Source organism: Callithrix jacchus, chromosome 4 (genome assembly GCF_049354715.1).
Source record: "Callithrix jacchus isolate 240 chromosome 4, calJac240_pri, whole genome shotgun sequence".
NCBI classification, from domain to species: domain Eukaryota; kingdom Metazoa; phylum Chordata; class Mammalia; order Primates; family Cebidae; genus Callithrix; species Callithrix jacchus.
In genome coordinates, this window is record NC_133505.1 from 172,130,271 (window position 1) to 172,147,232 (window position 16,962).

At 36.5% G+C, this 16,962-nt stretch overlaps 1 protein-coding gene across 13 annotated transcripts in view; it reads right to left on the bottom strand.

Moving 5' to 3' along the window:
• PDE10A (phosphodiesterase 10A) overlaps positions 1 to 16,962 on the bottom strand; it is a 684,633-nt gene that overhangs the window by 216,524 nt on the left and 451,147 nt on the right. For 11 of the 13 annotated variants that reach the window (XM_078370444.1, XM_008995354.5, XM_035297766.3 and 8 more), the window contains one exon: positions 6,479 to 6,607. In XM_078370444.1, coding sequence (XP_078226570.1) covers positions 6,479 to 6,607 — 129 coding nt within the window. Of the gene's footprint in view, positions 1 to 6,478; positions 6,608 to 11,680; positions 12,724 to 16,962 lie in introns of all 13 variants that reach the window. The other 2 variants (XM_078370443.1, XM_078370442.1) reach the window with 1 other exon arrangement.

Genomic DNA, 16,962 nt, shown 5'->3' on the forward strand with positions numbered 1-16,962 from the left:
AACTATTCAACTGACAAAAATTACTAACATTAATATATAAGGAACTCAAACAGATCAATAGTTTAAAAAAATCTGAGCAAAAAATTAGTAAAAGACCTGAATAGGTATTTCTCAAAAGAAAGACATATAAATACTCAACAGGTATATGAAAAAATGCTTAGTATCACTAATCATCAGGAAATGCAAATCAAAACCACAATAAGATATCTTACCTCAGTTAAAATGACTATTACCAAAAAAGATACAGAAAACAACAAATGCTAGTGAAGAGAGGGGAATGCTCATACACTGTTGGTAGGAAGGTAAATTACTACAGCCATTATGGAAAACAGTATGGAGGTTCCTCAGAAAACTAAAAACAGAACTACCATAAAATGCAGTGGCAGTGTTGAGTATACATCCCAATTAAATAAATCAGTATATCAAAGAGAGATCTGTCCTCCCATGTTTATTGCCACACTATTCCCAGTAGCCAAAATATGTAATCAATCTAGTGCCCATCAATGAATGAATGGATAAAGAAAATGTGATATGTATACACAACCAAATATTATTCAGCTATAAAAAATACAATCCTATAATTTGCAGCAATGTGGATGGAACTAGTGTTCATTATGTTAAGTGAAATAAGTCAAGCACAGAGAGACAAAAATTGCATGTTCTTCCTCATATGTGAGAGGCTATAAAAGAGGTCTCATGAAGGAAGAGAGTGGATTGGAAGTTACCAGAGGTTGGGAACACCAGTGAGAAGGAATCGTTAAGAGGGGTTGGTTAACAGGTACAAAAATACAGTTAGATAGAAGGAATAAGATCTAGAGTTTGGTAGAACAAAAAGGGGACCAATCATTAAACTTGAATAGCAGATTCAGGATATTTTCAACACAAAGAAATTATAAATGTCTGTAGTTGTGGATACCTCAATTACACAAATTTGATTATTACATTGGAATCTTATATCAAATATCACCTGTACTGCATAAATATGTATAATTACTATGTATTCATAATAATTAAAAATTTTAAAATATGGAAATACCAAAGATCCATCTTTATGGTAATTCGAACATACAACAAACAGAAATAATGGAATATGCCAGATAACCCTTTATAGATGAATTCATATCAACTTTATCTCCTTTTTAGTTACCAGATGGTGGACTCATGTTTATTTATAATTCAGATCAAGGCATTCAACACATTTTCTGGTTTCTATTACCAAAAAATATAAATAAAATATATAAAAATTCCATGTGAGAATGTAATTTCAATATTTGAGACAAAGAAACTGAAGGAAAAAGAGAAAAGTGTCCAAAATTAGGTTCTACGTAAACCATTTCAAAAATGTGGCTTTTTATCATGAAAATACACTAAGAGTTAATATATTATTTACTAGTAACCCACTTATTAAACCTTCTAACACTGCCTGTTTTGGCAAAGTAATTTATGTCCCACTAATTTAATATCCTTCTACCTTATATATACTAGCAAAGAAACCATCTGTTACATATTAAACCATACAAATGCAATTTAATCTGAATTTTAGGCTATCAAATAGAAGGTTTAGTGGGAATAATTTAAATCCTACTCATTCTAAGAATAAAATAACAGCTTTATTCATATAAAAATTAAATCCCACTTCTAGAATCACTGAAAAGAGAAACATAATAACTCGATTATTTGAGGGTAAAAAAAACTTCATTTATTGAAAAAAATTTAAGGTAGCAGGCAACATAAATATTTTCATTATTAATTATTTGAATATATAGGTACAATGATAGTGATATGGTCTACTATTTAATATTTTAGATACAATTATAGTAATAAAAATTACTGACCACAAAAGGTGGCATCCTATTTACAATTTTTAAATGATTGTGGGTTCATCAATCACCCTCTGGAATATTAAGTAACTTGCCTTTAAGAAATTAATGTTACAATTATATTTGACATTGTTAAGAAATTAATCCACTTGTTTTAAATATTATCCTAGCACCAAAAGATGCCAAATAGAGTCATGGTAACTTCTGCTTCTTATTTGGAGCAAGAGGAGACAATGCTGGTTGTCAGGTAAGTTATGACTCTTCCTATATATAACTGAAATATGGCAATGGCATTAGTGATGGAAAATTGTTTTCCATTTTAGAATATTCTTATAAGAAATGCAAAAGAATGAACCTTCATTGTATCCTAATGTTTATTGAATAATATATTAATACTCTGTATAAATATAGACATATACATGTTAAATCATTTAGTAATCTGAGTCTTGATGGGTGCCAGCTGGGCCAAATTTACTGTCAACTTTATTTTGCATAAAAATATAACATTTAGTGGTACAATAAATGACCTAGATAAGTTTTTTTTTCCCCTAAATTTTTTCAAAATGAAGTTACAGTTGTTTGATGAAACGTGTTTAAAACTCTGCTTAGAAGTTATATTTTATTGAAGATGTATCGGCCTTAATGCTTTCTGAGGAAGTTTTTATATATTCCCTAAATAAATACAATGGGTTATAAAAGAAATAAATGCAATCTCTAATTTCCATATAAAGACTGAAATAATGGCGGTTTGGAAATTAGGTTCAGAGATCAATCTTTAAACGGCAATTTTCCTCTCAACTATAGATAGAATTTTAGGTATCTGAAATGAAAACGCTATGAAAGCAATAAAATTAAACTGAAAATAACAGAATAAAAGACTTTTGAAATGTAAATTTATGAGGACTTCTCACGCTATACATTTCCCAAAACTTCCTTCTCTCTATTTGTCAAAGCAAAATAGACAGAAAGTCGCTGTAATCACCCCCTTTCTCTGTAAGACTTCCCTGACAGGGAAGCTACAAGTTTTGACTACACTTAAACCCACTGCCAGACTAACTAGAAGAAAGGAGTAAATTACAACTCCTTCCTTCTATTTTTAGACTGAGAACGCTTTAACAATTTAATAATCCCAGTACCTAAACAGAATGTGACACACAGTTTGCTGAATGAATGAAAACAGAGGGTACCTGTGGGATTTAAAAATACGTATTGGCCAGGTGCAGTGCTGCATGCCTGCAATCCCAGCACCTGGGAGGCAGAGGTGGGCAGATCGCTTGACGTCAGGAGTCGGAGACCAGCCTGGCCAACCTGAAACCTGTCTCTAATAAAAAATATGAAGAATAGTCAGGCATGGTGGTGCACATCTGTAATCCCAGCTACTCTGGGGGCTAAGGCAGGAGAATCACTTGAACCTGCGAAGTGGAGGTTGCAGTGAGCTGAGAGCACACCATGGCACTTCCAGCCAGGGCGACAGAGCAATACTCTGTCTCAACACATGCATACATACGTACATACATAAGTATTGTATAATATCTTCCCTCAAGAGGCTACTAAATGATTATGAGTGACAGAAGCACAAAAATAGCTCTGTGTCCCCATAGTATGAGAAGCAAATGTAGCGGCCATCATGCTGTTTCACTTGGAGGTTTAGTATTTAACCTGACCTAATTTATTCATTCATTCATTCAAAAATGTGAGGAATAAAAAATTCCTATGATGCACACAGTTCATGCCTTCAAACTGGTCTCACAGTGTCTCATGAGTCTTTCTAGATTCAGATGTTTGATCCTAGATAATCCTTTAGCTTCCCTTTGCAAGTTTAGCTAAATATAAATCAGTATAAAGCAAAATAAAAATCCTACTACAATCCTCAAATCATATATGGTTGGCGTTCACACTGCTTACAGTTTTATTATCATTTTTGACTTACAATAATTGTACATATTTATAGGATACAGTGTAGTGTGTTACACAGTTTTACTTCACTTTTTTTCCTAAATGACACATATGAAAGAATTGAGATAGGCCGGTCTCATTTTTAACAAGCTATTCTATAATTATGTTCTATCTGTCACAGTTTCTGTTCCTGGTTCAACTCATGGAAATGAGAACAATCCCTGAAAAATCCTCTCCACAAAAATGTTCTTCCTCAAAAGTTTTCAGTGAGGCAACACAGAAGGAGAATAAGGGACAGTTGAGAACCGGACTTTTTTTTTTTTTTTTTTTTTTTTTTTGAGACAGAGTCTCTCTCTGTTGCCAAGGATGGACTGCAATAGCACAATCTCTGCTCACTGCAACCTCCACCTCCCGGGTTCAAGTGATTTACCCGCCTCAGCCTCCAAGTAGCTGGGATTACAGGCATGAGCCACCATGCCTAGCTAATTTTTCTATTTTTAGTAGAGACAGAGTTTCACCACTCACACTCCTGACCTCCCGAAGTGCGGGGATTACAGGCATGAGCCACCGTGCCCAGGGAACAGAATATTTTTTAAAGTAACAGGAAGAAAGGAAAGAAGGAAGGAAAGGAGGAGGAAAAGAAGTCCAGTTTCTATATGGTCAAGGGCCATGCTACAGAATTCCACTGAACGTGAAGCAATATATGAGGAGATATATTCTTTCGGTAAACACATTCAGAAGATGGGCTGAAGGGGGTCTTCCTAGGCTGCATATTGAAGGTTCTGTAGCACTGAAGGTTCATTTTTATGTACTTCCACTGCTTGTATCCCTGCTTACTACTGGTGCACTCTGCTCTGTGTTTCTATGTCTATTCCCACAACTAGATGGTAAGCTCCAAGTCACACCTCACTCAGCTTCTTTCCACAGTCCCTAGCCCTCTGCAAGATAAAATAAAAAGCACCTCCTTATAAGAAAAAATTTTAAAAAGTAAAGTGGAAAGGAGAATAATTGAGCAGGATTTCAGTTCTACATTGCTAGTCTTAATAATTGTTTAAGTCTTCTGTACATGTGTTCAATAAAGTATTATTTGATTAATACAGAAAACAAAGATTTGGGAGATAGGAAATGACACATTGACATGTTTATAAAAAATCAAGAGTTAGTTTTCATGGTGGCACTACAACAATAGGTAAAAGTTTTCATGTTCTAAGACCTGTATTCAATTTCATATCCCACAAAGATCATATGTTCATACACTATGTTATCCCTCTCTATGTAGCAAACTGAGATTTGCAGCTCTATTTATGAAGTGCTCAAGCAATGCTCAGCCACACTTTTCAAAGTGTCAAACAATGTAACTCTTTTCAAATGTTTGAGGTTTATAAAAACTAAATTATGCTATGTCAAGCTATTTTTAAGGTTAGACTTGATATTAAATGCCAAGATTGAGAAGAAAATGCTTGTTTCTGATTTATTACTTCTCTCTTCCCCAGCGTCTCAATCCACACTTACAGGCATACATATACAAACACATTCATATACATTTACTTTAAAAATTATTTCATATTTCAGCACAAAAACCCTCATTTAAAAATTTTTAACACTATAAAAAATAAAATTTCTGAAACTTTAAAAACTAGTGAGGAAGATTACCTATACTTCTAATACCGTAAGATTTTAATAATAATGATACATTTTTATTCACTATTATTAGACATTTTAGAACTTTAAGATAACATCTTTGGACATGAATAAAATTTCCCCCAAAATAATCTTTTTGTGTTTTTAATATAAAAGTTATACAACAAACCTGCACGTTCTGCACGTGTATCCCAGAGCTTAAAGTACAATTTTGTTAAAAAGGTACACAGTTAAAATCATATAAAATTGCCGCAATAAAAACAATATTCACAGAAATAAGTCAAGTTTAGCCAAATATAAATCCATTTGAAAGAAAATAAAAATTAAACTACAGTATTCAAATCAAAAAATCAAATACATTCAATTTGGGAAATAATGTATTCGGTTTTACATCCCCTTTGGCCGCCAGTCCTTTATTCTGAATATAAGCGCTTCTGAAGCAGTCTCCGCATTAAAGAAAGGTGCTTTGGAGTCTAACAGAACAACACACCAAGGACTGCTACTGTAGAAAGCTACTTCGCACAAAATGTAAACCATCATGTGCTTCAAATGCCAGGATCTCAACAGTTAAAACTGTGGTTCTCCACTCATTTTCTCATTTCATGAGCATTTGGATAAAGCAAAAGCTTTCAGTAAAATCTGCAGTCTAAGAATGAATGGAAGGCAAACGCCAGGTCCACGGCGCTTTCCCGACACAAAAATCGTTTTTATATTGGCTTCTTTTTGTAAAGGATTTATTTTTGTAAAAGACGTCTTTTGGTAAAATGTAATGTTTATCTTTGAAATGTAATAACATTTTTAAATTATTTTATAGTGTTTTTCTAATCTCTAAAAATAATCCTTAAATAAAATCAAGCATAATACTGACTTTTTCATTTTTCAATGTGGCTATAACTAAATCAACTGAATTCTCAAGATTTGCTGTTTTTGTTTTTAATTAGATAAGAATCTTTCTTTTGTATTTATTTCTTCTTTAACTTACTTTACCTTTTGAAACGGAATAAGTCTGATAGAATTAAAATGTTAATTTTTGTCTACTTTATATCTCGCTCTCTAGAATACATTAAATGCTTGGTCTTTTGCCGTAAGAGAGAAAAAGTTTGTTTAAAATGAGATCTTACCTTCTGATTTGTTGTTCTTCCTCTTCAGCCATTTCTCTACTGTCTCTGCACTAACACTTTCAGATACAAATTCATCTAATACCTGGGGGTGAAGAGAAAGATATGCCTTCACTTTTTCATCGGTCAAGCCTGTAAAAGAATTGAAAAGAATAAAATTCACCTATACAACATCTTCATATAGATGAAAGTTACAGTATAAAAACATGTTATGCTAAGACCCAATGACCTCTAATCTAATGGAGAGAGGGTTGGAAAGAGTGGGAAGGGGAAGTTACTGCTTAATGGGTAGAGTTTCCACTGGGAATCACAGCAAAGTTTCGGAACCAGACAGGCGAATATTGCCCAACATTATGAAGATACTTAATGCCATTGAACTGTATGCTCAAAACAGAATTTAAAATGGTTAAAACAGAATTTTTCATGTGTGTGTGTGTGTGTGTGTGACCACAATAAAGAAGTTTAGCAACTTTAAACTACAGATATTACATCATGCTACATAGCTGTTTTCTATGTATTTCTTCCCAGTTATATACAAATCAATGCCACGATCCAATGCTGTACATTAAGGCCTACAGAGTACCTAATTTTTGGTATATAGTTACCATAGATTTAGTGGTCAAAGCAGGTGAAACTCTAGCAAGAGTAGTAAACAGGAAAATGTAGCACTAGAACATTATACGTGCTAAAATAATGTTTAATAAATAAATTCTCATCTTTCATTGCCTTACAACACAAATCCCTGCTTTTCCTCAAAGGCATTAAACCCTGTAGCAAAACTAATGTTCAGTTCCGAATAATCTTGACATTTGCTCACTAATATTGTGTGTGTGTAGTCAGCGTCACTGAAATGCTTTTCATAGTCTAATGATAAGTACTGAATATACATAAGATTTTCAAACGAAGTACTTCCATGTGTTTTCATACCTCACATATAAAGTATATGTTTTCAGTTTGGTGCTTTGTGTTGGTATGCCATTTCACTAATCCAAACACAAACAGGCGTTGAATTATTATCCTTCAGTGATGGTAATTATTTTTATTGCTATATCTTTTCTATGAATTATTTGAATAAATTACCCTTTTTAGAGACTGTTAGGTTAAAAAAAAAAAAGCAATGAAAAACTGCACTCTGAGAAAGAAAAGAAGGAAGCACATCTCTGTGACTCCAGAAAGAAAGCTGTACGTTTTCCCAAACAGACAAGCAGAGAATCCATATGTGTTAATTAATTCTGCAGGGAACTGAAGTCACAACTGTTAGAATTCTGCAACAGAATGCTATAACTGAAAAGGAAAATGACTTCTTTCAGTGAAATTTGTACTTAGTCAATTTAAACACACACACACTCACACAGAGTTGTAGAAGATAAAGGAAAATGAGACCCCTGGCTACATTCACCATGCAGAAGAGCCCCAGTGGTGTCAAATTCAGTGTAAGAAATTCTACAAAATGCTAAAGATAATTGACTCAATAAAGCAAGTGTTCTCCTGAGGCAGCAAATTATAGTCCCTAGAAACAAAAGGCGTAGGATACTACAGTAAACTGATAGCATACTTGATGTTTGAGAAGACAGCTAAAGCCAATTTCATACTCACTTTATGTCCTCCATGTTCAATACTTGATTCCTTCTTAATATTTTCTCTTATCATTTTTATGACACACAGCTACAGAATTCTTGTCCTAACCTTCTAATTGCTCTTCAATTCTGCTTTCTCTTCAACATCGATAATGATGACACCAAAACCTAAATCAAGTATCTTAACAAATTTTCCAGTCTAGCTGTCTTCCCATCACCTCAAGCACCATCCTAAGTCAAAAGTACATGAGTTATCGCCTTCATACTTCTTCCCAAAGAGATTTTAATTCTTGGTTTTCCTTGTTATGTTACTATTATTCTCCATTTTCTCAGAAACTGAGGCTAAAAAATAAAGTAATAACTGACTCATTCCTCCTAGTCATCTCATTTCATCTCAACACATTACTGTGCAAGTCATATTTGCCAAATTACGTATCAAAGACATGTATCCAAAACCAAGAAACTCTTTAAACTCAACAATAAGAAAATAATCAACCCAACTGAAAAATGAGCCCAAAGATTTGAACAGTCACTTCCGGAAAGAAAATATAGATATGGCAATAAATATTTTAAAAGATGATCATTTGTTAGTCTGGAACTAAAGTTAAAACAAAAATGAGATTCTACTGCACACCTATTAGAATGGCTGAAATTTTTTTAAAAAACTGACAGTACCAATTGTTGGCATGGATGCAAGGCAACAAAAATTCTCATTTAATCCTGGTAAGGATGCAAAATGCTACAGTGACTTTGAAAGACTGTTTGGCAGTTTCTTACAAAGCTAAATATAGTCTTTCTGTATGACCCAAAAATCACACTAGTAAGCATTTACCCAATAAATATGAAGACTTGTGTCCACACAAAAACCTGCATCTGAATGTTTTTGGCAGCCTTACTAATAATTACCCAAATCTGGAAGCAAGATGTCCTTCAATACACAAATGGATAAACAAACTGTAATACATCCACACAACTAAATATTTCACACTAAAAAGATATGCGCTAACAAGCCATGAAGTAACATGAATGAGTCTTAAATGTATGTTACTATGAGAAAAAAAGCCAGTCTAACAAGGACACATATTATGTAATTCTAACTATATAACATTGGAGAAAAGGCATAAGCTGTGGAGGCAGTAAAAGATCAGTGACTGCCAAGAGTGCAAGGGGAAAGGACAAACTATGAATGTGTAAAGTACAGGGGACCTTTTAGGATGATGAAACTATTCTGTAAGACACTATAATGATGAATATATGACACTATGCATTTGCCAAATATCTGTAGAACTTTATAGCACAAAGAATAAACTATCATGTATGTAAATTTTAAAAAATCACTTACAAGGTCAGGGGCTCTCGGGATGCAAAGCATAATGCAACAAAAGAATCTAAATGTACTACACATGTATGAAACAACCTCCTTCAAGGGGGTGGCAGAGGACAAGGTGCTAATGTGCATAACTTTGAAACTAAGTGGGGTCTTAAATGCAAAATAAACTGTACATAAGCACCATACTCTAGTTGGCAAAGTTGTTACCCCAGGAGGGTGCAGGTGAACAGTGGCCAGTTACGCACATACGTGGTAGATGGTGGAAACAAGATTTCTCAGTGGTAGAGTGGGATGTTCCAGGCTTGAAACAAGGAAGAGTTCAGAATGATCCACGTGGTAATGAATTCGAGTTGGAGAGATCAGTGAACTCATGTATGACAATACAAGTAAAAATAGTCACACATAGGAATATTAAAAATAGTTACATATAAGAATACTGGTAGATGTGTATATCTAGTTAATACACACAAGTCTCACGTTGCTGTGTTAGCTGAGAGGGCCTAGAAGCCCCAGTGCAACTGCATACATGTGGCACTAGAGCTTGGTTTCTAATATCAGTCGTCCACAATAAAAGGAACCAAGACTCCATGAAGAAACAGCTAAATTTAGGATAAGAACAGAAAATGCTTGGAATAGGCTATGATTTAAAATTTGCCACCAGTAAATCACATAGACTAATACAGATAACTATTCCAGGGTAATTGTGCATATTTGGATGAGTGTATTTTCACATATATCATTTCTGCTAATAAACTACATCCTTTCATCTATGTCACATTTTGTCGCAGTGCAAACAGATGAAACTAATTAAACTGACTTTCATCTTTATTTCATTTTTCAACATCTGGCAGGAGTACTAATGAGCAGGGGCTGGTTAAAAGTAATGAGCGACAGAAGAGAAGCACACGGGTATTGATAGACTAAATGATATGGGTAAGTTAGGAAAAGCCGATGAATTTCATTAATTTTCACAATGCAATTTGCAAGTGCCCACTGAAAATGTCACGAAGACTTACAATCTAAACAAAACCAAACTGAAAAGCAGAGTGGTACATGCAGTGGTTAGATTTAACATTGACCTGAAGACATACAACAAACGGTATAATAGACTGATAAATATTTTAGTAAAAATAATTGCTTCTGTGGTTAACAATTCAGCCAGCAACCTGAGGGCTGGATAAGAAATAACTTCGTTTTCTTGCTGAGTATCTCTTTTAAAGAAATACATAAAAGCCATAACTATAGCTCTACTTCAACATTTTGACACTGAACCATAGAGCAGTAATGAAAAGGATTGGCACCTTTGAGTTTCCATAAATACTAATGCAAAATATCAGTAACAAAATAACACCAACAAGGATGCATTTTTTATATCTTTTTTAAAATATAGTAGTATTGAGGCTACTTTTCTTCTGTCTATATGGAAATCTTACACGCTTCTGATAATGTAACATGTTATTATGCTACCCTTTTGGCTTTTGCTTTCTGCAAGCCACAAATTCAACTTTCTTTTTCAGATGAAGATTCTGTACATGTACACATATGTATAAATATACATTTAAAACTTTTATCAAACCACGCAAAAAATATAACAGCCCTGTGTACTCAACAGCCAGCTTCAACAACTATGAATTCACAGTCAATATTCTCCATCTCTACCCCCTATTCTCCCCTCATATAATTTTGAAGCAAATTCCAGAAATTACTTTAATATATTCATACATTTCAACATGTATCTCTAAAAGGTAAAACTATTCTAAGCACAAATGCTACTATCATGCCTAAACATAAATTATTATTATTATTATTTTGAGAGAGTCTTACTCTGTTGTCCAGGCTGTAGTGCAGTGAAATGATCTCGGCTCACTGCAACCTCCACCTCCCGGGTTCAAGCAATTCTCTGCCTCAGCCTTCCAAGTAGCTGGGATTACAGGTGGCTGTCACAACGCCTGGCTATTTTTTTGTATTTTTAATAGAGGTGGGGTTTCACCATCTTAGACAAGCTGGTCTTGAACTCCTGACCTCGTGATCCACCCGCCCCGGCCTCCCAAAGTGATGGGATTACAGGCATAACTCACCACACTTGGCCCTATTATTTTTAATTCTATCAAAAAATACCCAAGCTCTAAATCTCTATTATTTTTATTTTATTTTTTTAAGGGTTGTTGGTCTGAACTAGGACATAAGTAAATTCAACATGTTGCAGTAGTTTGGTATTTCATTTTTAAAATTATATTCAGGTATCTTTGGTCCTGTAATATTCCCCTCCATCTCTTACTTTCCCGCATTCTAACTTACTTTTGAATAAATTAGGTTTTAGTCCTGTGGTTGACTTTGATCGGGATTTTTGTGACTTTATCCCTGTGGGGGTCATGGGGGTCAGCATGATCTTCTCCTCTCTGCATTTCCTGCAAACTGACATTAGATCTCAAGGCCTGAAGAGAGTAGATTCCATGTGAAGGTCGAGGCAATTTGCTCAGTGCTTTTGCGTACTTCTGTCAGAAGCTCACATCATCTAGCTCTCTCTACTTTTTTTTTTTTTTTTTTTTTGGAGACGGAGGTTCACTCTTGTTACCCAGGCTGGAGTGTAATGGCGCGATCTCGGCTCACCGCAACCTCCACCTCCTAGGTTCAGGCAATTCTCCTGCCTCAGCCTCCCGAGTAGCTGGGATTACAGGCACGCGCCACCATGCCCAGCTAATTTTTCGTATTTTTAGTAGAGACGGGGTTTCACCATGTTGACCAGGATGGTCTCGATCTCTTGACCTCGTGATCCACCCGCCTCGGCCTCCCCTCTCTCTCCTTTTTATGATGTCAGCGGCAGCAGCGGCTCTTGAGTGATTAATTCAGTGGGGCTTGACAATGGTGACTTTCCTCATTCTATCCTGCCTTCATCATGTATTAGCTGAAATACTGTGAGAAGAAACTTAACTTCATCCACTGTGGGGTTGCCCAGTGGGACAGTTCATCCAGACCAAACAAGAGAAATGCTTCATTTGTTCCCCTTGTTCACCAGTGTTCAAAATAATGAGTGGATACGGTAACACTCTCCCACGGGTAAACAACTAAAAAATAACAGTATTACTACTAGATCACATATTTGAATAAATAAATTTGTTCTGTTTCTTCCATTGTAACTATTATCCTTAACTGGTGCTCACACTGTCCCATCTTGCAGCCAGTCAGAAGAGTCACTTTAAGCGAGTTCAGCCATTCTGACAAGAACCTATACGTCTCAACAGTTTCCATCCTGTCTTCTAGGATGAGATATCTTAGGTTCCTTTTGTTCACTTTCTGCCCCAGATGTAGATTCAGACATTTCTCCTCAGGATCTCTGGTTCCTTTCAATAAACAGTAGTATTTTAGTTTCGGGAAAATGGAACTAAATTATATCATCATTCATCGTTCTATCACACAATAAATATATCAGGTGAGTTTCTTTATCCTTTAAGATCTATACCACTACAAATATACACATTATTACAGTTTTTTCTTTTTCTTTTTCTTTTTTTTTTTTTGAAATGGAGTCTCACTCTGCAGCCCAGGCTAGAGTGCAGTGGTGCAATCTTGGCTCACTGCAACCTCCGCCTCCTGAGTTCAAGCAATTCTCCTGCCTCAGCTTCTCAAGTAGCTGGGACTACAGGACCTGTCACCATGACCGGCTAATTTTTTGTATTTTTAGTAGAGACGGGGTTTTGCCATGTTAGCCATGCTGGTCTCAATCTCTGGACCTCATGATCTGCCTGCTTCGTTCTCCCAAAGTGGTGGGCTTACAGACGTGAGCCACCACCGCGCCTGGACACACTGTTTTAACGTCACTTGAAATATTCATCTCTCTGTGATTATATCACCAACTAGATGCAAATGTAGGTTCATTTCTAATATATCCTCAAACGTGTCTTTAAAACAAAGCATTATCCTAATAAAAAGCTAAAGCCTTTATTATTTCTGAAGTTTTACCACCTTAATATTCATAGAAATTATTTATTTTAAAAGTTACTTTCAAATCAAAATCTAAAAATTGCTGTTTACTCATTCTAAGAAATAATGTTAAATTAGTAATCATAGGTAATAAAGGCTCTACTGTAAGAATTAGGAAAAAGCATTTCTTTCGGTATTAATTCTACCATCTTAATTGTGGAGAAAAGCCAAATTTTGTATCTGCAATAATTTTAAAAACCAGTCAGAAGCATATGGCAAGTGTCCAGTATACCCTTCCTCCTCTCCCATTATACCTCTGCCCCAGGAAACCTGACTTCTGGTTCCTACAATTCCATATCACAGTGCTTTTACATACGCTAAAACACATCTTCTTGTTCTAAAAGAATTCTTTCCTCCCCCATTAAATATCTTATCAAGCCCTCTATCCTTCCCCTATCACAGAAAAGGGAAAATAAATTAAATTTCCAGTATGTCAAGTAACTAAACTCAGATAGGTTAGAAAAAAACCTTATTTTAAAAAAATATTCGAAGGAATACATAGCCAATAATCCTTTATCATATAATCTCAATTTTGTAATTTCTTCTGTGTTTAGTAGAGAAACGAACAATAAGTAAAACACTTTCAGCTTCTTAAAGTGTCAGTGTTGCTGTAAGATAATTTGGGGGAAAATACCACCCTTTCATGCTATTAATTACTGAACTATAACAGTTCAGTTATCAAGGAACAGCTTGAACTATGAGGGGGCTGAAGTGCACGTCACATGAGTGGGTGAATGAGTACAAATGTTTAGTTTGAAGAACACAAGATTCTTGATGGTCATTGCTGTTTAATCTGAATGTTACTAAGTAAAACAGGTATGATATTTTTGGTTTATTCATTTCTTGTTTTTTTCCATCTACAAACCCAGGGGGCAAAACTAGAATTAATCATTGAGGAAGTCAGATAACAACTGAACTTCAGGCAGAATCCTGAGGAAACAAGGCTTCTGTGACACCAACGGGCTTCATGAGCAGAGAGGACATCGTCCCACAACCGAAATGTTTAGTGAAAGGAAAATCCAGGAACTTCACAGACCTCCCACAGCGTGGCATGGTTTCATATTTTCCAAGCACCAAGAGATAAGTATGTATATGCATTTACACTAAAAATTCTTACCAATTTCAAAAGATAATTCCAAACATATACTGCAAGTAGTAAATTTTCTTAATATATATTTTTGTATAAATAACTTTAGCACCTTAACAGAATCTGTCAAGTTAAAACAAAAGTATCTTGTATCACATAAGCAGGGCGGTACTGCCATACTGCTCGATGGCAATGCTCTTGGTAACTTGTGTGTGTTCTCCCAACCTGCACACAATTGTTCTAGGTTGTATGCATATGCATCTATGTAAAACTTTCCCTTAATTTGTCCAAAAGCAAATGAAGATCAGCAGATGAATGACTTTAAAATCATGTAAGTTTGCTTTCAGAATCCCAACCTTCAACTTTCGACACCTCGTTCTCTGTATTTCCCTCTCTTGCATCTACACTCCAACAGCTTCACCGCCTTCCCTACCAAAAAGATAAAACAGCTAATAGCATTTGTGAATAACAGCTGGCCTACCTTGAATGCTCTCTGGATATAAGATACTATGTTACACACGCTACACATACTAGCCCAGTTAAGCCTCAGAGAATAAAGTATGTGACACACAGTAAATCAACGTTCAAAACATTTACTGAACAAATGAATTATATAACACAAAAAAGAAGCACAAAGAAGTTAAATATGTTGTAGTTTTTTGCTGGCCACAGAAGCAAAAATTAAGGTTGGAGGGAAAAAAGAAGTGCAAGATGTCAGCTCTTAAGGCCAAACTGCCTTGTGTTTCTTCACACTTCCTCCTGTCTCAGCTTATTACATTTTAACAGGAGTGTTATTGGTCAGGGCTACCTCCAATTTGGAATTACATTTTACACATTTACTTCAAATTATAAATCTAAAAATCTGACTGCCAATCTCAGGCTTTGATAAACAGGTGGAAAGAGATCTTTGCAGCACAAGCCCCCTGGAGTCCCAAACTAGTGCTGAAAATCAGTCTAATTGTAGGATGGAAAGGGAAAGACCAGTGCAATTGTAGAATGGAAAGGGAAAGACCAGTGCAATTGTAGGATGGAAAGGGAAAGACCAGTGCAATTGTAGGATGGAAAGGGAAAGACCAGTGCAATTGTAGGATGGAAAGATGGAAAGGGAAATACCAGTACAATTGTAGGATGGAAAGGGAAAGGTCAGTGCAATGACGCCTCTTAGCCCCATTCTTCCCCATTTCATTCCTCCAGCACGCCAAGAGCTTCTTTTCCCCTCCTCATTCACGATCTTTGTTGCTATCTGCCCTCAATGCCCTCTACTCTTGCGGCTGAGTGAGACATTTAGCCAACTGCAAGGCAGGTTCACTGGAGCCACCCTCAGCAACCACACGCTCTCCTCTCACTACACTGCTGCACTATGATCTCACTGTACCCTGCTCTTACACTTCAAGACATGCGTCACAAGCTGAAATCTCCTACTTATTAGTAGGAACTTTAATTAGACGTCAGCATCTTCAACTAGACTATAAACTCCATGACCTGTCTCATTCTCCACATAGCACGGTGCTGGCTCTGGGTGGAAAAAGGATTAATGCAGCAGACCTCACAGTGCTCTCCTTAGAAAGGCTGCTTGCAAGGTCAGCCCTTGGCTGGCATCAAGGACTTTGGCTCTGGGGGTGCTCCCCAGTCAACAGTTAACTGAAGGCCAGGCCACTGTGCCTAGACTGTTTGTACAAACAATATGGGTTCATGCTGAACACCTGCATTCCTTCCGGAGTCTGAAAGTTTAGAACATGCCAGGCATAGGGTCCTATATGACCAACCCCCAGTAAAAAGACTGGGTATTGAGTCTATAATATGCTTCCCTGGTAGACAACACTAGACACACATTGTCAAAAGTCAAGGCTGGAGGAATTAAGGTGTCCTGGGAAGCCTGTGCCAGGTCTCTCCTGGATTTCACCCACTGCTGGAGGAATTAAGGTGTCCTGGGAAGCCTGTGCCAGGTCTCTCCTGGATTTCACCCACTGCTGGAGGAATTAAGGTGTCCTGGGAAGCCTGTGCCAGGTCTCTCCTGGATTTCACCCACTGCTGGAAGAATTAAGGTGTCCTGGGAAGCCTGTGCCAGGTCTCTTCTGGATTTCACCCACTGCTGGAGGAATTAAGGTGTCCTCGGAAGCCTGTGCCAGGTCTCTCCTGGATTTCACCCACTGCTGGAAGAATTAAGGTGTCCTGGGAAGCCTGTGCCAGGTCTCTTCTGGATTTCACCCACTGCTGGAGGAATTAAGGTGTCCTCGGAAGCCTGTGCCAGGTCTCTCCTGGATTTCACCCACTGCTGGAGGAATTAAGGTGTCCTCGGAAGCCTGTGCCAGGTCTCTCCTGGATTTCACCCACTGCTGGAGGAATTAAGGTGTCCTCGGAAGCCTGTGCCAGTTCTGGATTTGCAGACTGTGCTTTGTATCCTTCAGCTCTAATCAAGTGTAGCCTTGAGTACAACTACATGTCCAGTCCTGTGAGTACTTCCGGCAAACCACCGAATTTAGGGGTAATCGTGAGGATCCCAAACAGAGAC